At 39.8% G+C, this 23,304-nt stretch overlaps 6 protein-coding genes across 13 annotated transcripts; 3 read left to right on the top strand and 3 right to left on the bottom strand.

Moving 5' to 3' along the window:
* Positions 1-2,850: 2,850 nt before the first annotated feature.
* LOC9303741 lies at positions 2,851-6,049 on the top strand. 3 transcript variants are annotated; one of them, XM_021017629.1, is made up of 6 exons: positions 2,851-3,043; positions 3,132-3,206; positions 3,315-3,452; positions 4,023-5,384; positions 5,506-5,659; positions 5,734-6,049. In XM_021017629.1, the coding sequence occupies exons 1-6, from the start codon at positions 3,019-3,021 to the stop codon at positions 5,744-5,746; spliced, it is 1,767 nt and encodes a 588-aa protein (XP_020873288.1). In that variant the 5' UTR covers positions 2,851-3,018; the 3' UTR covers positions 5,747-6,049. The 3 variants fall into 3 exon arrangements, with proteins under 3 accessions (XP_020873288.1, XP_020873287.1, XP_020873286.1); XM_021017628.1 differs by having other exon boundaries at positions 3,315-4,850; positions 5,040-5,384; XM_021017627.1 differs by having other exon boundaries at positions 3,315-5,384.
* Positions 6,050-6,173: 124 nt separating this feature from the next.
* On the bottom strand, positions 6,174-10,447 carry LOC9305796 (separase). The gene is given in 10 exon segments (XM_021018196.1): positions 6,174-6,722; positions 6,724-6,761; positions 7,479-7,772; positions 7,935-8,060; positions 8,156-8,261; positions 8,459-8,883; positions 8,965-9,102; positions 9,203-9,310; positions 9,396-9,576; positions 9,647-10,447. Coding segments are annotated over 10 exon segments (2,169 nt in total). The 5' UTR covers positions 10,345-10,447; the 3' UTR covers positions 6,174-6,667.
* A 254-nt stretch (positions 10,448-10,701) lies between these two features.
* LOC9303740 lies at positions 10,702-11,626 on the top strand. The gene has a single exon (XM_021018080.1). The coding sequence runs from the start codon at positions 10,803-10,805 to the stop codon at positions 11,442-11,444; it is 642 nt and encodes a 213-aa protein (XP_020873739.1). The 5' UTR covers positions 10,702-10,802; the 3' UTR covers positions 11,445-11,626.
* A 9-nt stretch (positions 11,627-11,635) lies between these two features.
* Positions 11,636-13,635, bottom strand: LOC9303739 (protein ROOT PRIMORDIUM DEFECTIVE 1). The gene is given in 3 exon segments (XM_021017870.1): positions 11,636-12,459; positions 12,461-12,678; positions 12,681-13,635. Coding segments are annotated over 3 exon segments (1,206 nt in total). The 5' UTR covers positions 13,603-13,635; the 3' UTR covers positions 11,636-12,393.
* Positions 13,636-13,721: 86 nt separating this feature from the next.
* LOC9305795 (uncharacterized protein At5g49945) lies at positions 13,722-16,498 on the bottom strand. The gene is made up of 3 exons (XM_002867620.2): positions 15,328-16,498; positions 14,244-14,447; positions 13,722-14,157 (listed from the first exon to the last, which is right to left on the bottom strand). The coding sequence occupies exons 1-3, from the start codon at positions 16,321-16,323 to the stop codon at positions 13,927-13,929; spliced, it is 1,431 nt and encodes a 476-aa protein (XP_002867666.1). The 5' UTR covers positions 16,324-16,498; the 3' UTR covers positions 13,722-13,926.
* An 84-nt stretch (positions 16,499-16,582) lies between these two features.
* On the top strand, positions 16,583-23,204 carry LOC9305794 (bark storage protein A). Of its 6 annotated transcripts, none has more exons than XM_021018029.1 (6): positions 16,583-17,347; positions 17,985-18,033; positions 18,126-18,205; positions 21,960-22,033; positions 22,316-22,471; positions 22,559-23,204. In XM_021018029.1, the coding sequence occupies exons 1-6, from the start codon at positions 17,212-17,214 to the stop codon at positions 22,796-22,798; spliced, it is 735 nt and encodes a 244-aa protein (XP_020873688.1). In that variant the 5' UTR covers positions 16,583-17,211; the 3' UTR covers positions 22,799-23,204. The 6 variants fall into 6 exon arrangements, 3 of the variants coding, with proteins under 3 accessions (XP_020873688.1, XP_020873689.1, XP_020873690.1); XM_021018030.1 differs by adding an exon at positions 17,672-17,757 and having other exon boundaries at positions 17,256-17,559; positions 17,869-18,205; XM_021018031.1 differs by lacking the exon at positions 16,583-17,347 and adding an exon at positions 17,725-17,757.
* The last annotated feature ends 100 nt before the right edge of the window (positions 23,205-23,304 follow it).

The following is a 23,304-nucleotide window of genomic DNA, read 5'->3' as shown; positions in this document are numbered from 1 at the left end:
GCTGTCATTCGAATATTCGATTATCTTCTTCGCTGCCATTAACGAGCTTCCACAGATTGCACCAAAAGCAACCGTCGTCGCCGCTTCGTCTCCTCCGCATCTCGCCAGAATCATAAGTTCCCTGACGGCGTTCTCCTTGATTCGCAGGCTTGGACCAGTGCAAGGACCACCGCAACTCTCATTCTCATTTCATAAAAAGTTGCAGTTAAAGAAATCATATCCCTGAGGATGTGCCTTTAGTCAAGTGGTTAAGTCCACTTGAATCCGCCTTCTCCACCGGAGTTCGACTCCACTAAGTCGCGTTACCCCGCGTAGTAGGGATTGGCTATGGATCGGGCCTTGTCGATCCAAAGATGTCAAAAAAAAAAAAATCATATCCCTAACGATTTCAATTCAATTCTCATTTAATACAATGGAGATCAAATAGTCATAGCGGAGGGTCCTAAATTTAAGGCGGCGAAGAAGCAGGAGGAAGAGGTAGAGAGAGAAATCATATCCCTAACAAATTCAATTCAATTCTCATCTAATACAATCGAGATCAAATAATCATAGCGGAAGGTCCTAAATCTAAGGCGGCGAAGAAGCATGAGGAAGAGGTAGAGAGAAGGCTGAGGCGGCTAGGGAACCTGTGACGGGAAGAGAGAAAAAAAAAAACTAAAAATGGGCTTCTCAGGATTTAAACCCAGGGTAACAATACAATTACGTTACCAGCAGACTACATTAATATAATTATTAACCATTGTAAACAGATTATATATATATATATATATATATATATATATATATATATATATATATTCAAACACGTTGGATTGAAGTTTACCACCGTCGAATTTATTCCGTCACCCATGTTAACGGCTGTTAACTCGTAAGTAGGAATCCACCAACCGTTTTTACATGAATATTTTAAAAAATAATATTAAATAAATGAAATGTGTTTTTTCCTATTTTAAAACTACACGTATTAAACGACCAAAATAAAAATAAATGATGGTTTTTTTCGGGTTTTTTCCATTCATCTAATGACTCGTATACACATCGATTTTACCCTATTCTTGCTGCATCGCGATCTCCAGAGAACTCAAAAACTCGTTAGTATAGTTATATAAGATATACAAATGTAACAAGCTGAAATAATATTACTAATCACTTTATCAGGATGTAAATAAATATTTAGCACCATATTCGCTTGCCTTCTGATTAAGATCTCTTTCTTTTTTAGTCTTGTTTAAATGTGTTGAATTAATAAGTTACAAAATAAAGATGTTGTTGACAAGTGACAACAATAAAAGTAATTAAGTAAGTATTTCTATGTTTTCATTTGCTTTTAATGATTTTTTGATTAATTTGATAATTGTTTTTTATTAATTTGATAAATTTTGTTTGTGTATTGTTTTAGATTTTGTTTTCATACGCAAATAGATCATAGTGGAAAATATAAAATAATGACAAAAAAATAAATAAACAATATAACTAAAATTTAAATGGCGCTACCAAATCAAATTTGAACTTGTTTTGGCTATGACCCCACTTGAGATCTCCAGATTCGAGCGAATTGTAACAGAATGGAGAGAGACGATAGCGTCACAGTGCCGGTGACACTAGCTTTGTCACGGACACTTTTTTGTAATAAATTGCTCTACAGTCATTTTTCGTTGAAACTCACCGTTTCACAAATCAATGGAGTTTTCTTCATCTTCTTCGCGCCATCGACTCTGAGATAAATCTCCAGATTTGAGCTAATCGTAACAGAATGGAGAGAGCCGATAGCGTCACTGTGCTGGTGACATTAGCTTTGTCACAGACACTCTTTGCAATAAATTGCTCTACGAATAAACGAAGTTTTCTTCATCTTATTTGCGCCATCAACTCTGAGACAAATCTCCAGATTCGAGCGAATTATAACAGAATGGAGAGAGCCAATAGCGTCACTGATACCGGTGACATTAGCTTTGTCACAGACACTCTGCAATAAATTGCTCTACACTCATTTTCCGTTGAAAACTCACAGTTTCACAAATCAACTGGATTTTTTTTCATCTTCTTCGCGTCATCGACTCTGAGAAAAATCACCGACGTTTTTAGAAAGAAGGAAGAAACAAGCACACCAAATTCGGATCACGATCTGTTTACGATCATTTCCTTAGTAAAACAATGGCGAAATTTCCACTTCCACATCAACTCAAAGGCTACGAAGCTCTCTTGTTGATGATATGGTGATTTCTCTAACGACTTGTTTTTTCCCTCTCTGTACTAAACGATCGTGATTTCTTCTCTTAATGCGATGCGTAATAGGTCAATTTCTCTGGATTTCTTCTACTTTTCGTAGCGATGGTAAATTCTACTGTGTTTGCTCTGAATCTCTTAATGCTTTGCATAATTTGGTCATTTTTCTTTGTTTCTTCTAATCCATGGTGATGCACGAGTCTAAATTTATCTTGCGTTTGATTTTTTTCCTTCTCTTCGAAGAGATGGTGAATTGTGTTTTGATTGCTCTGTTTCTCTTAATGCTTTGCATAATTTGTTGATATTTCCTGGTTTTGCTTCTAATCGATGGTTATTTCTAGTACCTTTCGTTTTCTCTTTGGGTGTTTGATTTTTTTCCTCTTCTTTAGGCTGTTTGCTTCTTATGGCGTGCTCAGAGAGGACACAAACCGAACGGCCAATGTCTCACAGACACGGTGAATTTTCTCGCCTTTTCTATTTGATCAAGTGCTATTTCCATATATTTTTAAACATTTTCTTTTGAGAACCAGTTGAATGGGCCTTTATGGACCTAAGGCCTTATTGTTTTAGAACAATAGAGTGCTCAAGATTAGGTTTTGTTCCTTAAGACAAAACAACGCCTGAAAGAAATTGCCAGAGAACGAAGATAAGATGGAATTGCCATTGCTTCAGATGACAAATCGTTGATGATTAGTTCTAAGTTGTCTTGTTTTTTTGTTTTTCTTGTTTTCTCTCAGTCACGACATCCAAGAATGGTTTGGGAGACTACCACAGTCCCAAGAACTAGCTGACATGTCACTCATGGCCAAACTTATAAGTAAGAATTCGATTGTAGTTATCTTTCTTGGTGCACACAAAAAAAGGATATTTCGTATTGTGTAATTAACTTTGGTTTTTCAATTCAGTTGGTGTAGCATTGGCTTCTCAACACCAAAGGAATTTGCTCCTCCGTGAGGAAGAGAGTGTCACGGATTTGCTAGGTGGGGCAATGAATGTCCAACATTCACCAGCAAACCTATTTGCTTTCGGTCTCTTTCTTTCTTTTCCCAATTTGTTCACTTCTCATACTTGCTTTTTGCTTCTTTCAGCTGACATATCCACACATGAGAGACATTGCAGTGACAGAGGAGGTTGTGAGGTTGGAAGCTCCTCAAGTCCCCAACACATTCCAGAGAATGATGAGCAATTAAACTCTGGAGATGATAGTGGACGAGGAGAAGTTTCAGATTTGCTTGGAAACCTCCCGACCACAGATCTGATAGACAGAACCAGAGTTGATATTGTAGGAGAGGGAAGGGCAGAGGAAGCTACATATTTTCCTACAAACCTCAGTGTTGTCACAAACAGAGATGATTCTGGTGGAGGAGGACGAGTGGAGGGAGAAGAGAGATTGGATATTGAAAGAGGAGAATATCATCCCCTACCAAATCCTAGGCAAGTCTCTCGTACAAGGAAGAGAATTGACAAAGACTTAAGTTACCGCCCTCCCACGAAACGGCAGAAACTTCCGGTACCCATGTCTAGATTAGGTTTGGAGTTGCCTTCCATCTCTCGTTCTACTCTAAACCCAGCCACCACACTAGCCAGACCAGAAGACCAAAACCAGCCTGAGAGACATTGCAGTGACAGAGGAGGTTTTGAGGTTGGAATCTCCTCAAGTCCCCCATATATACCAGAGAGTGATGAACAATTAAACTCGGAAGAAGTTTTGTTGTTTTCTGATGAAAACAATGCTCCTTGTACTGGTAGTGATGGTCCTGAATCGGGAGATGATAGTGGAAGAGGAGAAGTTTCAGATTTGCTTGGAAACCTCCCGACCACAGATCTGATAGACAGAACCAGAGTTGATATTGTAGGAGAGGGAAGGGAAGAGGAAGCTACAGGTGTTCCTGGAAACCTCCCACATTCGGTAGAAAACTTCCCTGAAACGGTCACAGATAGAACCAGAGATGGAAGAGAAGAGGAAGCTACAAATTTTCCTGTTCTTGAAAACCTCATACAGCCAGTTCCAGCACAGCCAGTTCCAGCACAGCCAGTTCCAACACATCTAGTTCCAGCACAGCCAGTTCCAGCACAGCCAGTTCCAGCACAGCCAGTTCCAGCACATCCAGTTCCAGCACAGCCAGTTCCAGCACATCCAGTTCCAGCACAGCCAGTTCCAGCACAGCCAGTTCCAGCACAGCCAGTTCCAGCACATCCAGTTCCAGCACATCCACTCCAACCTAATCCTAGGAGAGTCCCTCGATGGAAGATTATTGATAATAAATGGCCTAAATATGTCTATTCCAAAAATCCCGATAATCCCAAATACCCCATGAAATGGTGGATACCCAAAACAAGGCAGCCACTTCCCAAATCCCAGTGCCGGCCTAAAAGTTATAATGATTTCGAGTTTATGTTTCGTGAGTTCTTTCCTTCTGGACTAAACCTAGCCGCTAAATTTCCACTAGACCAGCCAGAAGACCAAAACCAGCCTGACCAAAACCAGCCTGAGAGACATTGCAGTGACAGAGGAGGTTTTGAGGTTGGAAGCTCCTCAAGGTCCCCTGGGGACAGAATGAGAGATGATAGCTTAGGAGATGGAAGGGAAGAGGAAGCTGCATATCTTCGTGGAAACCTCAGACATCCTGCAGAAAATTATGGTGGAGGACGAGGAGTGGAGGGAGGAGAGACAATTGATATTGAAAGTTCTTCCCCACATAATGAGGTATCGCCTGGAAACATAATGAGAGATGATAGCTTAGGAGATGGAAGAGAAGAAAATTATGGTGGAGGACGAGGAGTGGAGGACGAGGAGTGGAGGGAGGAGAGACATCCTGCAGAAAATTATGGTGGAGGACGAGGAGTGGAGGGAGGAGAGACAATTGATATTGAAAGTTCTTCCCCACATAATGAGGTATCGCCTGGAAACATAATGAGAGATGATAGCTTAGGAGATGGAAGAGAAGAGGGAGATACATATCTTCTTGGAAACGTCAGACATCCGGCAGAAAACATCCCTACTGTTGTCACAAACAGAGATGATTCTGGTGGAGGAAGTCCCTCCCCAAATAATGATGAGGAAGCAGAGGAATCGCAATGGGCATCATTCAAAAAGCTGAGTATGGAACTCTCCTTAGATAGGAAAGAATCATTTTGGTTATTCACACAGTATCTAGGTAATGAAAAAACCCTTATACGGATTTTTAACTGAAACTAACATTCTGTTATTAGTCTCATGGACAATCAGTGCACTCTTGTAGATAACCATCTTATGCTACCTTTCCTTTTTTTGTTCAGTCTTATCGCAATTAGAAGATGGTGCCAAAAAGGAAGGCTATACAACACTGCTTCAGATGCGCCAAGATCCCCCAGAAGAAGGAGAAGACTATGGTGATATTAGAATAAAGGCAAGACCAAGAGGTCCAAATGACAGAATCCAGCATCCTGACGAGTAAGTACCTATTTTGCCAAAATCAAGGAGTGAGTATACTGATTTAACTTATATATGTGTTTTCGTTGTTGTAGATTGGGTTTGTAAAGCATGTAATGGAGGATGATGTTACTAAAGTACAGATAATTGGATGCCCTTGGAGAGTTGACACGCTTAGCAAATGTCTGAGTCAGATGGTCATAAAGAAGGCTTATGAGCTGGCATACTTCTCTTATGTCCTTTACATACAGTTTATATGACATAATGATTTACATACATATATTGTGATGAGAGGGGAAAATGTATTTTTTTTTTTATTGGTTTTAGCATGAGAGTTTGTTAGGGGATAATGGGTAAGCATGAATGTATAGCAGTAATTGAACCTAAAAGCAATAAAAAAAACTTGTCATATTTCACTTGTCTTGGGATAACATTCAAGATGAAGTAAATCGAGTTTTTTTTTTTTTTTTTAAGATGATAGCTTTTACATTCAAAATGTGTTAACACTCCAGGAATAATTATACCAAGTCTAATTTGCTGGAGCTCAGGTTTTATCCAAGGAGAATGATGCGCATGACATTCACCTAAAAATCCTGCCCCAATCTCTCTCTGGTTATTAGTTCCCCACATCTTTGGCACAGTCATTTTTAGGATGGAGAATTTGGAAACCATAGAATGATCTCATCTTCAACAATAGAATATCCCTGATCTCATTAACAAAAGGGAATCGTGGACCTCAATGTTTGGAATGAAGTGGTATATCTTTACAAAATAACCAAGATATCCAAATTAAAACAGAGTATGGGCAGAAACAAGGAGAAATCTCTACATAGATTACATGCGTTAAAGAGATGCTTCAGCTGTGAATGCTACAAAGAAACTCGTGAGATTGTCAGAGGAAGATCTACTGTGAACGCCATGAAGACGTCTGCTGAAGCTGAAGCAGAGGCACTTAGGAATAGGATGGCCTTAGCACAAAATCACAAGACTTGAATATCAAGGAGTTAGTGATTCTGCTGTGATATATATTCACAGTATGCCACTTATATCAGGGACATCAAGATGGTAGAGGTAGATCATACCTACACCTTTGTTCACATCCCAAGAAAAGCTTATGTACCAGCTCATGTACTAGCTAAATCTGCTAGACTAATATAACTCAGTACGTAGCACTGTAATATCGTTTAACACTACTTCCTAAGGTTAATAAAAGTAAGTTGACCACACACAAGATAAAAATAAATTTTTAGAATTCCCAACATGCTTTAAAGATTCAAACTACTGAATTCCTTGTGTGCTAATGAAAGAATAAAAAATTGTAGGATCGACAAATGTTTCCTCAGGTTTCATTCTCATTATATTACTTAAACAACCGAGCCTCCTATGATATGATATCTATTTAAAAAAAAACATTAAAATTTCTGAAGAATGGATTTGATTCAGCTTCCTGAGTATATTTTGCTGCACTTCTTTTTCTTCTTGTTTGTGATAGCAGTCGGGGCACAGTAACACACCGGCGTAACATAGTGTAAGCATCGCTGCATTTAACGTTCCAACTCTCTCTCTCTCTCTCTCTCTCTCTCTGGTGTAAACTTAGAATGCATAGTACATGTCACTTCTTACGCCTACATAAGCACCAATTTAAAGATCCTACTCTAAAACTTTTCTAGTTTTCCGAACTTTTCTGAGGGATGATAGAAAGGAGTCTAAAGGTGTACAAGAGCCAGCCAGGTCCTGAGTCTCATGATGTATGCGTTGTATCTGATGATAAGATGCAATCAGAAGCATTCAAAAGCAGATACTTATTAGTTTAAGATATGGAGAGAACCAAAACAGGTACCTTAACCCATTGTTTTATTATCGGCGTAGGGTCTGACAACTTTTTGATGAGGTCTTCAGCTGCAGACCAATTTTCTAGAATAAACACAAGCAACTTGTCGATTTCTCGTGCACCATGTTGCTGGAGAACATCCAGATAAAATGCAGATTTGCTACATGCTTCACTCACGAAATCAACAATTGCTTCTTCGGGAAGACAATCCTCAGATAGGTCAGACTTATTTACATATATCTGACAGAGGAGTCTAACACAAGTCCACACTGTTCTGATACATATCTTGAACGCCATGGAAGCCTGCCAAGTACACCATCAATGCGTGATAAGAAAAAAAAAAACAAGGCTGCAATATCTTCTAAAGACAATCTGCACATGGAAGGATTATTATGCAAGGCAAAAAGAATTAAAGTTCAAAAGACAGGCCCCAACAAAAACTTTTAGCACTAAGATATGCTCTACCATTTTTAGGTGCTTAATCTTGTAGAAATCTACACCGATATCGTGAAATGAAGCAGATAGATATTTGAGCTCTGGAGGTGAAATCCACGGACTAGCAATTACATCCTCAACTAGACGGTTAGTGATCTGAAAAAAGGAAACCTTGAGGCAATTAGTTTGCAAAAACAAGAGTCTGAACAAAACTTCCACTGATTTGTGAGAATTGCAAGTAAGCGTTTGACCTCTACTTTACGTTGGGTTCTCATGGAAATAATAAAAGCAGCCATAGCCACGTTTAGCAGAGTCTTGTGAAAGTCAGTCCCAAGGCGTTCCTTGTCAGGGGTCCATCTTGCAAAAGGGAAATGAAAGGTTAGCAAAACATTCAACTCAGAATACATGATTCTACCAAATAATTATATATTTTCATGTTATTAATAAAATATATCCAGCCTACTAAACATCGGATATTACCCGATCCGAACCGTATTTGAGGACAGAGTTCATTCGATATTTCTTAGACCTACACTAGAGGAAAACATATGTACCTCTGAAGGAAGCGAAAACCATAGGAAAATTGGAGAAACATATCCTGTATAACAGATAGATGACCAGTATAACAAGCAAATTCTCTTTCCGGCAGCATCTTTTTGCACTCAAAATTTATCAAGCTGGCAAGCGGTTGGCACAAAAATTTCAGAGCATCAAGGTTAGGTAGCGTGTATTCAATCGCGGCTTTGTGTTCAGTTTGGACTTTAGTATTCTTCTTTCTACCACTAGATGTGGTCTTCTCACCAGCGTATTCGTTAGTCATACCAAATAAAGAAAATAAGCTTTTCCATATATCTTTGTCACCAAGTAAAGCTCGAAGTCCTAAACTTTCTTTACCATTTTCTCTCAACTTAAGATCAACTACACTGACGGACAGTCCAGCTGAATAAATTCTTAGAATCACTTTAGCTTGTGGTATAGCCTGCCAAGAAGTCGAGCTATCAATATATCCTATAACCAGTATGAGACAGAAGTTCATGTTACGGAGGCAAAAAGAAGATACCTCAGAGAAAACAGCTGCTATCTCACTCAACTGTTTCGCAACTCCTGCACACCATACTACATCTCCTGTTAACTGAGAATTATGAGCACAATAGGTGACTAAGTCAAGAAGCTCCGACCAATTTTCTTTAGGTTCAACCTAAGAAAGAATGAGAAGTGGGGTGTGAGGGTTTCAACATAGCAGAGCAGTCAGTGTCACAAGAAACATAATAATCTGGACATGAGACTTGTGCACATACCTGGTTTTCACATGCCACAGTTCTCAACACAGACATCACAAGTCCAACGGTTAATGATGTTTTTGCCTCCTTGGACAGAAACAGTAAAGAAAGTACCTCGCGAGAGAACTGGATACAAAACAGAACAATTAAAGCGGGAGAGAGAGAGAGAGACACACACACACACATGGAGATGTAAAATTGGACAAGTCACCTTATATAAATGACATTTTGGCAACGGGGAAACAGAATATTTCTCCAGTGTAGAGATGCAGAAAGAATGCACAAAAGACTCATTGAAACGCTCTGCTTCTCTAATTACCGAGAGAGCACACTCTCCCATATCTGACAAGAGCAGCTTGAGAAACTTTTGGTGTTCATTGGCATCCAAATACCTAGAAAAAAACAAGTGAAACTTGTTGACTTGTACAGCAAGGGAAGCATAACTGTCACGGTTTTATTTACCTGAGCCAGGGTTTTAGCCCATGTAGAAGCGAAGTGCCCCTCAAGTAGTGGAGATCGTCCATATCCCGCGACATTGCTACAGACCTGACGATGGACGCCACAACCATGAGGTGGATTCTTGCCAGTTTAGCTCCTCCAAATTTGGGATCTGGTAAAAACGGTACACCTTTGGACTCGGGTCCTCTAAGCTGCTCAAGGAATCTAAAACCATCGTCGTAGGCGGGTCCTTTAAGGTGGTCAAGGACTCTAAAACCATCGTTGTAGGCGTGAGTGAACCAACCCCAGGTCTGGTAACAGTGAATCAGCCCGATTCTCTGAAGCTGGACGGCAAGAGGATCGTAGGAGACCAATTCGCAGCATTCCAAACAGAAATCATACGCGCGGAACAAATCCCTAGGGGATTCGTGGGTGACGACTGAGAGGCGTTTATGTAGGAAACAGACGGATTTGATGATGAAGGGGATGAAGTGCTTCGTGATGGATCCAACGGCCAGGGCTCTGTCCTCTTCCCGGCATGTATGTAGGTCTGAGAACGGTCGGAGGTACCCTGAGAGGGAGGATAAAACTTCTCCGGCGTCGGAGGAGGCCGACTCCATTAGAGATAAAATCTGAATCTCAGTGTCTGAATCCATTCTTTGTCTGAAAATATCAATCTCTAGGGTTTTAGCAAGCGGAGTGAGATAAATAAAAGGATACATATTCTTCTCTAGTGGAATTAGGTTAATTTTTTTAGTTCCCACCAAATTTTGAAAGAGTGCAAATTTAACAAAACATGCAAATAGATTTTAAAGATTTTTTTTCTTTTTTTTGTTTATCTACATGAGTGATAGCAAAGTGGAATTAGGTTTATTATTATTTTTCTTTTGGAACAAAGTGGGAAAAGTATTGTATAGTCTAAGAGAAAGTTGGAGCCGAGGAACAAGTAAGAAAGAGAGTAATAATCAACTTTGAAACATGTTTGAAAGTCTTAAGGGAGGCTTAGAATAAGAATGTATCAAAAGAGACCCGCCCTCTCGCCTCTTTGACTTCTCATAACATTGATCACGTCAACCACCATGTTCAAGCACGTTATAGTTGGTATATAATATGATCATAATCATCCATTAATTCTCCAAACAAATAAGAAAACGAAACAGAGAAAGAAAAAAACGAAAGAATGTCTTCATCATCTTCCCTAACGCAGAGAAACCCAACTAGTTCGCAAGAGCAATCGGAGTCTGTTCCACAGCTAAGGAGGCAGACATCTCAACATGCCGCCATGTCACAGACGCTAACCTCAGCTGCAAACTTGGCAAATCTCCTTCCAACCGGAACGCTCTTAGCTTTCACGCTCCTCATACCCGTCTTTACATCCAATGGTTCATGCGATTATCCGACCCGTGTTTTAACCGCTGGGCTCCTAACGCTTCTCTCCATCTCCTGCTTCCTCAGCTCCTTCACAGACAGCGTCAAGGCTGAAGACGGTAACGTTTATTACGGTTTTGCTACTCGTAAGGGCATGTGGATTTTCGACTACCCTGACCCTGATGGTTTGGGTTTACCCGATCTTAGTAAATACCGCATAAGGATTATCGACTGGATCCACGCCGTTTTGTCTGTTCTTGTGTTCGGTGCGGTGGCTCTGAGGGACAAGAACGCCGTGAGCTGTTTTTATCCAGCTCCGGAGCAAGAAACCAAGAAGGTTTTGGATATTGTTCCGATGGGTGTTGGGGTTATATGCGGCTTGTTGTTTTTGGTTTTCCCGGCCAGAAGGCACGGTATCGGATATCCGGTTACCGGAGACGGAGGTCGCCGTTAGATTTGTTATTTATTTTGTCCAATCACATATAAACAATTGATTCTTTTAACTATGGTTGACTAATTCGTTTGTGTATGTGATCATTTCGTGTTAATTTGTATGTGTATGCCTTCTTCTCATCTACTTCCTATTCTGATAACGATTTTAATTTGTCCTTTGTTGAGTGGACAATTAATTATTTACGCAAGCAATCTTATAATACGTTTTACTTGGTCATAAACTTATAATACACTCAAGAGGTATGAAATGTTTAAAACAGCTTGTCTAAAATTAAGTTAACACACGATAATAATAAATTAATAATACGTAAACTGAAAGCTATAAAAAAAACCTGGTTATATGTTTGGTCAGGAAGTGGCTGAACTGAGAGGCCCATCTGCGGACTGCAAATCCAGGTTGGGACCTTTCAAAAGACCCCATTGCTCCGGTTCTGATAATCAAGGGCAAGTGGGCAACAAAATTCTAGTAAGATATTGCTGGGAATAAGGGGACTCATACTTGTCATGTTATTTACTCTTGACTTTAATCTCTTCCCATGCTTATTCAATACATACATGCCTCTCTCCAAAGTAGCTAAGAAGACCTGTGTAAGTTTATAAACTGCTTTCTCTGCATGCATCCTTTTTACTTACTCAGTTACTTGTGATGGCCTTCAGTATGCAAGCCAGTTAATCTTTTGAAGTTACCTTAACACATACACCGTCAATCGCTTTACGGCTTTCTGTGCGAAGACAATAGCTGTCAGACCCGGCATCTTTGTAAAACCTTTTCTAGCTAATATGCGACATCTTAAGTTCTGTTTACTCCAATTGCCCGCTGAGTCTGCAAGAACCTAATCAAGGACTCAAACATGAAATCTTGCACAATGTTACCATATCAGCAATCAATTCCATTCTCGATTCAGCTGTCCTTACTCGACCCAGTCATAGCAACTCATTCAGTCTACACACTACGAATACCCTCTCTGATCACCATCTTCACAAGCTTTGATTGCTCTCCTTTTTTGGTTGCTTCCTACTCTCAATGCCATGAACAGAGTCGCGTTTCTTTCCTCTCCCTGATTTGCTCATAAGATAAATGTACTGATGCCTCATCCCCATCAATGGATGCTTCTCCAGCAAGAAAACTTTGTGGTAAGCTTCCCTTAGAACAACAGTCTGGGTCCGAATCTTGTGCGACATGTAAAATATACCCGGGTGGTGCACCAAAGCATTCTTGAACCTCATCCCGAACCTAAATACTCCCCTAAGCAAAGCACATTGTCTGTCTCAGTCTTCTTAGATACTAAGAGGCACAAAAGCTCATGAAGTACTGCGACCGCCCACTTCTCAGCCTGATCACTGTACGACCCTAAGTGAAAGGCATTTTCATAAGGCGAAATGTATGGGAGATTTTGCCATTGCTCCACCCAATTCTTCACCCTTTTATCCAACTCGTACCCTTTGGGGAAATTCATCGAATACCTTATGCGCAATCCTTTTTTCACACGACACCCATCAAAGGTGGCTTCTCTTCTCTCCATTTCCGACACAGGGAGGTTGTTCCGCCGCGAAGAAATTGTCAAAGCAAGCGTCTTTTCACCCGTTAACCTATCTTTGATCTCAGTTACTTCAAAGTAATCCGGGTAATCACCAATCAGCGAAGTTATGTAATCGTGAGGGAGACCCAAATCGAACCTGAAACGATCGACGACATTGAGAGGAAGACTTCCAGCTCCCGTTAGCATCAAGAATTTGGTCAACCGTTTAACGGTGACGTTGCGGTGAGGCGGCGAGATGTGGATCGTCTCTTCTTCTTTGTGGAGGGCTAGAGCTTGGGGAGTGAGACGAACGTGGAGAGGATGAGAACGAGAGGGCTGAAAAGTGGTGAAGACAGAAGGGTATTTCTGGAAAAACGCGGCGGCGGTTATGTGGAGATTGACGAGAGGCTTGAGGAGTGAAAGGGAAGAGAGAGGGAGAGATTTCGACGGAGAAGATACCATTCGATCCTTGAGAGAGAGAACTTGCTTGAGGTTTTTCTCTCGTTGAACAGCTTCGTCGAGGTAGTAGTCACTGACCCATTTGACTCTGGCGTTTACGAAGGTGCGTCTTTGTTGCAGAGCTCTCCCCAGCTTTGTGGTTGCAGCTGCCATTAGAGCTCTCGGTGCAAAGTTAGGCATAGAGAGTGTATTTGAAATGCAATTACTTGTTTCTTTTGACTTTTGCTATTAATACTTAAATTTTGCATAACTATCTGAAGATTAAGGCTGTTTTAGTTACTTCAGTGAACAAGAAGCCAGGCCTATAACTTCAAAACTCATCTTATGATTCAAAGAGGTCCCGGAAGCACGGCCTCGGTGCCACTATAGGGGAAATCGTAATGAAGTAAAAATCAACTGCAAGTAGAGAGTTTCATGAAAGTAGGACAAATATCTAATCGAACGGACTAAAAAGGGAGTAGCTATTCCAATGGACGACATGAGACTGTGTCCTTATGCTTGATTCTAGTGACCTCGACTCATCTTAACTTTCGGCATTGACTTTTTCATCTGGCGTGCACGTTCTTTTGCTTCTTTCTTCCTTAGAGCCTCGGCACTAAGCTTTGCCTGTGCCTCCTCCAATATTTTCTTCTTTTCGGCTTTCTTTCTCTGCAATGCCTCTTGTCTCACATTCTCAAGTTCCTTGTACGCTTCCTGAGCTGCCTTTTGCCTAGCACCGTCAGTTTTGTTCCTTGCCTGCATTACAGGTAGCGGATTTAGATTTATTTAACCTGTCACACTTAGCGATAAAATGGCGAGTAATAATAAGTTCGCCCCTATACCTGAGAGCTGAGCTTGTAGCGCCCAATTAAGTCAATGTAATATGGAATTAGCGCGATCAACCGAACCATATCATCCATGTGTTTAGCATCAGGTAGGGCAAACTTGAAAAGCAGCATCTTCCTGTGTTTGCCAGGATGTTGATCCGAAAAATGCATTGAGATGAAATACTTCCCAAACTTTTCAAAAGACTTGTCACCAAAAACCTACAGAGCGCAATTGCATCATTTAAGTCTGATTAGTACAACAGATAATTTGATGAGATACAAAAACCACACATCAATAAGCAAGCAAAAACTATCTAAGTCCAATATAATCGATATCCACATCTACAGATATAGATAGTGAGAGTAGGTGACGCTAATCATGCGCCAATTCACTCAAGGCAACTGTGTCACTATTGACGAATAAAATTGAGATATATATTCAAAATTTACGAGAATGTAACAGTAGCCATCCCGCAGCAACTGCATTTGCTAACAGTCATGTATGCATGCTACTCTTTGATTAGTGGTCAAACATCAGAGAAAAACACAAAATTCAAATGCTCTTTTGAAACTTTTAATGTAAGCGAGAAGGACATTATACACACTAGTACTTCACCCATATTACATTTACAACTCAGGTAGTGATCCTTCAACAAATCACTACAATCGAGCCAAATTATCATGACGAGAGGAACGAAAGGAATTTTTCAGTACATCATAAGTATTCACCCTACATCTATTATACAGTTTGACAGAGAGACTAGGCAGTTGGATTCACACCAGAATAAGAAGATGTTATGGTTCTTAGCAAAAGGAACTGCCCAGCCATAGTTCTAAGCCAACTGATCACTGGAGTTCTTAGTCTGATCAAGCGCCTCCCTTTGGAGTAAAAGAGCTCATTTTTCTAATTCAACATGATTACAGAAAATCCAAGTCACCATGAGGCCATGGCATATAGGGATTGGAGTTAAAACCAGTTACTCTCTCAAAACTTCCTATGAACTTTCATGTTCATCCATTGAATGGTTAGGCTGAAGTCGAAGAAGAAACTAAACTAAACTGCTATCATTGTCCATCATCAAAAAAAAAAGCATCTGACCTGATCAAGTACAACATCGGTGATCATATCTCCAGCTACCTCCTTAGACTCCGAGACCACAGCTAACTCCTCCGTTACCCACTTCCTCCCTCCAGGACTGGGCACCATCCCTCCGAATCTCTGCAGATCCCTCAGCTCCTTGTGCATCGTTTTCGCCGCCTTCTTCCTCGCCATCGCAAACACAATATGATCCATGGCTTCATCGTTCATGTAAACCTCGAAACTGATCTCATCTTTACAAGGCACAACAGAGTTGAATAGCCTTGAGATCAGATCGTGTCTGCTCTTAAGCTCCAAGGTCGCCAAAAGCCCATGGCAATACCTACGCCCACTCGCATAGAACTTAAACACATTCGTCGCTTCTTTGAGCAACAAAGGAGAGTCTTCTCCTTCACCAACTCCAAGCAAACTGAAGTTTTTCTCAAAAATGGTATCTTTAAGACCAAATTTGGAAGCCCAGGCCAAAGCAAGGTTTTCATTCTCACGTTTACCAGTGAAGTAATTGATTGCGTAACCAATCAATATAGAGACGCAAACGATCTCCACCGTGTACGATTGCTTCTTCTTCGGAATGTCAGTATCTGCAGTTTCTGAAGCAGACTCAAGATCTGGCGTCTGTGGATCGGCGGCAGGAGAGGCGTCATCGGAAATAACCGGAGATTCCATCGATTTCTCATCCTCCGGCAATCCTTCGAACTCATCTTCATCCCAGTAATCGAAGGAGATGGACGAAGGCTTCACGGTCTGAGTAGGAGGATCCGATTTAGATGCCGGAGTAGTGGAATCAGAATCGGAAGGTGGGTCCAGATCCAGAACCGTTGACTCAGACTGAGTCAGAAGAGGAGGACGGAGAGAGTGGTGAAGCTCAGTGGAATCGTCTAAAACATCGTCGTCTTCAGCATCGAAACCTTCGAAGTCGGAAGAAGAAGCGAGAACACGATGATGGAGGCAGAGGAAAGCGATCAGAGCGATGGAGAAGAGAGAAACGAGATTCATTGTTTGGATCCGGAGAGAAGAAGACTCGGAGCTCCGGAGAAATGTTATAAATTAGCTGGGACGAGTTGAGTCGTCGTGCTATAGCCTAAGCCTCCTTGGCCACCACCAGATCTTTCTTTTTTTTTTTTCCGTAAAAATTCATCTGACAAATTATTTTATTTTAAGGGAAAATAAAAACAAAAACTAAATGTAAAAAATGAGGATATATAGCTCAAAAATATATGGTGGTCTATATTAAGATATCACTACCAAAATTCATCTTTAAAGTATCTTAGATGTAGAGAAAACTGAGAAGAAGAATAGCTTGTAAAAGGAACAAACACAATAATTTGATAACCGAGTTCACGGCCTAACCGCTACGTCTCGGGGAAAGACTCTTGCTTCCAAGCTTCACTATATCAAAGAGGTTACACACACCACTAACTTGTGATGATATCTTTTGGTTTCAGGTACAAGCTCAGTAAGAACAAGATCAAAGACACAAAAGAACAACAGGGAGAAAGCTTTTTGAGAACTCTAACGTTTTCTCTCTTTCTCTAGAACCCTCTTTTTCTGTCTTATCTCACACCTACCTCCACTTTCTCTTATCTCACGTAGAGATATATAAGTGTATGGAGTGGGCCACTTAGTTCTTCTTTTTCTTTATATCAATTTCGTCTGGCCCAATGAAGGCCCATCTTGGATGTTTTGTCAAACCCAACAACAATCTCCACCTTTTGACAAACACACCAACCTCGACGACATCGACGCTCTGACAACCAACCTCTTTCCTTTGTCCCTACGTGAAGCTCAACGCCACCACCGGATCGCCACCTCCTCCGGCGATCTACTCCGGTGACATCCTCCATCACCGGCTAACAACTTTGTTCCCGCCGGTAACCAATTTTGATGAGTCAAGAACACTATCTTCGCCTCTCATCTCTGCCTCTCGACCACGAACCATCACAGCCATCTTCACCGGCGATTAGCTTCGGCTGCGTTCTCCTCCACCGAATCCGACCGCCGCCGTCACCATTAATCTCATGTACTCTCTAATCTCTCTCCTTGACTGTTGTTACACACTTAGAGATTAGAATCTTCTCCGGTGAAAGTAAGCTTCAGCCTCCACCTGTTTCACGGCGGCTCCCAATTTCGACGAATCAAAAAACATCTCCTTCGTCTTCTTTCTCATGAACCTGACCCGATTTGCTCGTCTTCTCCGGTGAATCGGACTGCCGCCGTCACCGTTCATCCAAGGTATCCTCTAATCTCTCTCTTGTCTCTTCTTGTGACACTTAGAGACTAGGATCCTTGAAAATTTCCAGAATTTTGAGAAACTTAAAAATTTCTCCTTTTTAATCCATCTCAGGATATCGGTTCCATTTCTCCGACGAGCTTCATCTCTTCTCCGATGAACAACAAACCCGTGTTTCTCTTCTTCTTTGATAACTACAGGTAACCTCTTAGCCTGAATCATCATTCTTCATGCCGTGTCCAGTCTCTGAATCCACTAATTTTCAGAGACGTTGCAAAATCATAACTTTGATTTCACAATCCTTCTTGCAGAAACTCCACCTGAGAAATTCTATTCTTGATTTCTCTTACTCTTCACAGCTCCACCTGAAGCAGAATCAACCTTTTTCAAATTCTTAACCTACTTCCTTGGATTTTTTTTTCACCAGATACTCCACCTGGAACTAGTGACTCTTACACAGCTCCAGTATCCTACAGGTAACTCCAACTCCAATTAAATACCTTACTCAATTCTGACACTTGAGTACTTCTCACAAAACTAACTCAACTTGATTATCCTGTTTTGCGAGACTATTGGAGTTACCTGGAGCCGCTGCTCTACTTCAGTGGATGTTAAGAAGCTCACAGCAATGCTGGAACTTCATACCAGGTACTGCTTCCCTCTGAAGAATTTTTGGTCTTGTACTTGAGTGAATCTTAGATAGACTTAAATCCCCCTTGATGAAATCCCTCTTCTCTGGTTTCAGTTTAGAAAACCACTTACTCCCAACCACCTTCTCGTTTTTCCTTTGAGAATCTATGTCTTCATCTGTAGCACTCTTCCAATGCTTCCCTTTCGTGCTTTTCGTCGTTTCCTTATAGGTTTTATATTCTTTTGTTTCAATTTCTATAGCAACCAAAGCACATGCCTCAGAACTTGAAACTTCACATTTAACTTCTTCTGAACTTTTTAATTCTTTTGATGGAGATGAATCTCTATCTTGATTTGATGAGCTCTTTCTTTCAAAACCATAGGAAGTGGAACCTTGAATTAGATTCTCATTAGATGTCACCTTCTTAGACCTCCTCTTTCTTGATTTCTTTTCAGCCTTAGCAATATCATTTTCACTAGTTTCAACTCGTGACACATTCACTTCACTCTTAGCAACTGTGCCTTGAAGATAATAGAGCCCTTGGTGGTACTTTCCAGATATCACCTTCTTCTTATTTTTGTAGAAGTGAACCATGAAATCACTTTCCTCATACTTGCAGCCTGATTTTTCTAGCATCCCATAAGAAATAAGATTTCTACCCACATCCGGCATGTATTTTACATCCTTAAGTATCACTACAGAACCATCACGATTCTGAATTTTGATTTTCCCACTTCCTTTGATTTCTCCATGAGTGTTGTAAGCCATTAGCACTCTACCACCATTGAATTTCTTGAAGTCAAACAAGACTTCTTTATCGGATGTACTATGGAATGTACAACCAGAGTCCATAACCCATTCCTTGTATGTGCTTTGAGTGCTCACGGTTAACACCAAAGGTTGCGCAGGCTCAGTTGCAACATTAGCCGATTCTGCAGGTTTCTTCCTTTGAGGGCATTCCCTTTTCCAGTGATCTTCCTTTCCACAGATAAAACAACCTGTGTTGTTACTTGGCCTTGATTGAAATTTCCCGTTCCCACTAGAACTTCGAGTCCATGGCCTTTTATTCCCCTTATAATTTGATCTGCCTCTAGATTCAACCATTAATGCTTCTGAATCTGGTATTGACACGTTCAACAATCCCTTTTCTTTCAACTCAATTTCTTTTGAGTATGCTGAACTTATGACTGCGTTTAGTGTCAGGGTATCCTTCCCACTCCCATACTTGAGTGTATCAACTAGTGAATCATATTGTGGTGGTAAGCCGGCCATGAATTGTAGAGCCTGGTCTTCATCACTAATGTTGATGTCTAAACTTGCTAGATCTGCAACTAGCTTGAGAAAAGTATCCAGATTTTCCTCAATGCTTTTATTTTCCACCATCTTGAAGCTTGTGAACCTGTGCTTCAAATAGATCCTGTTGGGTAAGGTCTTTGTCTGGTAGTCTCTTTCAAGTGCCTTCCAAATCCCAAGTGCAGTAGTCTCCTTCATAACCTTCCTTAGAATCAGATCGCTTAGGCTCATGCTGATCAGATTCTTTGCTCTTTTATCTTTCTCTGCTTTCTTTGGATCTACCCTAGGTTCACCTCCTTCCTCTTGACTTCCAGGGTCTGATGGTGTAGCATCTTCAACCAAGGCAGATTCTAAGCCTAGAATCTCTAACTGACACATCATCTTATGCTTCCACAACCCAAAATCTCCTTTGCCATCAAACTTCTCAATCTCAAATTTTGCATTTGTTGGTTCCATAGCTAGCTATCTTCCTTGAAATCAAACTTGGATCGCTCTGATACTACTTGTAGAGAAAACTGAGAAGAAGAGTAGCTTGTAAAAGGAACAAACACAAGAATTTGATAACCGAGTTCACGGCCTAACCGCTACGTCTCGGGGAAGGACTCTTGCTTCCAAGCTTCACTATATCAAAGAGGTTACACACACCACTAACTTGTGATGATATCTTTTGGTTTCAGGTACAAGCTCAGTAAGAACAAGATCAAAGACACAAAAGAACAACAGGGAGAAAGCTTCTTGAGAACTCTAACGTTTTCTCTCTTTCTCTAGAACCCTCTTTTTCTGTCTTATCTCACACCTACCTCCACTTTCTCTTATCTCACGTAGAGATATATAAGTGCATGGAGTGGGCCACTTAGTTTTTCTTTTTCTTTATATCAATTTCGTCTGGCCCAATGAAGGTCCATCTTGGATGTTTTGTCAAACCCAATAACATTAGAATTTAATACATCTTCTATCCATAAAATTCATTTATAGGATGTAATTACAATTAAAAGCAAACAAATATAGGTGGACGATGTGAACTAAACGATTGAGGATGAACTCTATCAAAGAGACAAAAGAATGTAGAATTGCGGAGATCCCTTATGCTAGTGGTCGTCTGTCTACCTCTTGCTTGTATCTCTGGCACACAAAAGTGCATCGACTTCTACTTCACATAGTGAGATAATTTGAGCCCTGTTAACAAAGAGGTTTTAGAATTACCAAAGCGATACAAGTTAGTTAGTTATATCATGGAATGCAATCCATACAATGAATAAGGAGTAACACAATTCGGTTTCCTTGGGAATCAGATATTCAAATTCATTTATACTATAGGTTAGTATGGTGGTTATGTTTTTTTTTTTTTGGATCACAATTGCAAATGCAAATGTTTATTAAACTCCTAACTAACCCTCTGTCTATATCAGTTTTCCTTTCAATCACACATTTTCTCTTCAATTTTCTTCAGACTTTTTCCAAAAATCATTCTCTATTCCGTAAAATTTATGCTCATGTTCTTCAATCATAAAATAAAATTCGTTAGCTGAGAAAGGCAAATGGAGCTTGTCACTAACAAAGAGGACTCTTGACTGTTGATATTGCTCATGTTCTCTCGGAGTTCCAGCATTAATTTCCCAATCAAATGAATCTCTTGACAATGCTCATTCTCTGCTTTTCCTTGCACAACAAACAAACAAGCAAGCTTAATTAGCTTCGGTGTTTTGGACCATTATCCACACTAAAGATATCTTTAAGCTCATATCCAAAAGTTTAAGAGCGGCCCATAAAAGTAACAGCCACAAATTAGACAAAACCTCCCTTCTAATAATAATTAATCATTTTTGATTAATAAGTACATGTTAATATGTAGAAGCATTTAATCACACGATGGTTAATTTAAGGCATGAAGCTATATATATTATATTGATGCATGGTCTGCACTCACTAATAAAATACGTTATCATCTCAGATCACAAATAAAATATTAACGAAACGAGAATCACATGGAAATAAGAAACATGCATCATACTAGTTTCGGCTCATGGTTGAGGTTTGACTTGGATGCTATATATATGTAGACATGAGCAGGGCATTTAAATCTCAAACCAAACAATCATATGGCTTCCCAGGACCAAAATCCTTTTCTTCTTCCTCTCCTCTTCATCATCATCATCTCTTCCCTGCACGTTTTGCTTGCTTCCACCACCCCTTCACACAACTAAATCTGCCATTACCATCAGAAAACTCAACCGTAGAGGACCTTACATTGGTCTCGTGACAGTCTTTGAGACCGAAGAAAATGCTTTTCTCGGCAGTGTTGATTTCAGACCCGATCCTATGCATCCTTTCCTCGATCTCTCTGGTATCTACTAAGCTTAATTACCACTTGAATTGATTTCTTTTCAGATTTTCTATCTAGAGAGAGTAATAAATATATTTGTCCCTTTTGAGATGAAAATGTAAGTACTTTATGATTTTATGAGTAAATGAATGCAGGAAGACGTTTTCGTTTTCGGATAGGGAAGATTCATGGAAAGAAGGTTGTGTATGTCAGATGTGGGATAGGAATGGTGAGTGTTGACCCCAAAACAACGTGAAAAAGAGTTTACAGTATTTGGTTATTCTAATATTATTTCTTAACTTAAAAAGTTGTACATAGCTGGGATGAGCACAAATCACGGATCCGAATAAATAAAATAGACTAAAATAATTGAAATGATAATCAAAATTTATATTAAATCACAAAATAAATTTGATATAGTAAATTTTTTGATTGGGGCATAGTATACTTAAAATAATTTTTAAATCCATATGAAAAGTATCAAACCCAACACTTTATATAAATATGGCAGGTGAATGCAGCAGCAGCAACACAACAAATGATAGATGTGTTCAACGTAAAAGGGATTGTGCATTTTGGAATTGCTGGAAATATAAACAACTCAATGTCCATAGGAGATGTGAGCATCCCTAAGCAAATCACGAATGCTGGCTTATGGGATTGGCTGGTAAATATAAAAGTTACACAAGTTGTGTTATTGATATATAATTGCTTCTCCTTCTTATTATTGTCTGATGATTTTGGTTCTGAACAGAATCCAGACAAAGCAAAAGGAAGTGAGGATGTAGCCTACTTAGATGTCGGGAACTATAATGTTCCACAAGGCAAGAATGAGTTAGGGACTATTGGATATAGTTACGAGGAATTATATTCAGTCAATGGTCACATCAATTCACCACAGAAAGTGTTTTGGATCAATACAACTCAAGAGTGGCTTCATCTCGCAGCTGATCTAGTGGTTGTTCAGAATGAAATATTTGATTATATTAATTAGAATTTTTCTAACAAAAGAATTATTATTCCATTGTTGATGGTTGTTCATCGGTATATCACTAAATATAGAGTAATCTGTTGTCTCTCTCCTCTATTTTAGAGGAAACTCTATTTTAGAGGAATACATTGGAGCAAAATCTCCTCTGAAATAGAGTTCTTCTAAAATAGAGGAAAATATAGAGGTGGGCATTGGAGATGGTCTAACACTGCAAAAGCTGTTTTGGAGTTCATTAAGAAGCTCCCACTATCATTATGAATATGTATTATTTTCCCTAATCTTTATGTTAACAATAAAATTAATAAAATCTGTTTCTTTTTTCTTTAATCAAATGAGTATTCAGCTTCTTGCATGGAATTTCAAAACTAGAATTATATATAGGTCTCTTTGTTGATAGCAAATGATTTTGATCAAATCATGTTTCAATTCAAATAAGGGCAAAAATGTTAGTGTTTATAAATAATAGTATTTTTGGAAATTTGTAGAGTGTCTATTATTATTGTCAACAA

The sequence above is a fragment of the Arabidopsis lyrata genome (assembly GCF_000004255.2).
Source record: "Arabidopsis lyrata subsp. lyrata unplaced genomic scaffold ARALYscaffold_7, whole genome shotgun sequence".
Classification (NCBI taxonomy): domain Eukaryota; kingdom Viridiplantae; phylum Streptophyta; class Magnoliopsida; order Brassicales; family Brassicaceae; genus Arabidopsis; species Arabidopsis lyrata.
Note: the sequence above shows the minus strand (reverse complement) of the source record. Positions and strands in the feature narration are given on the sequence as shown.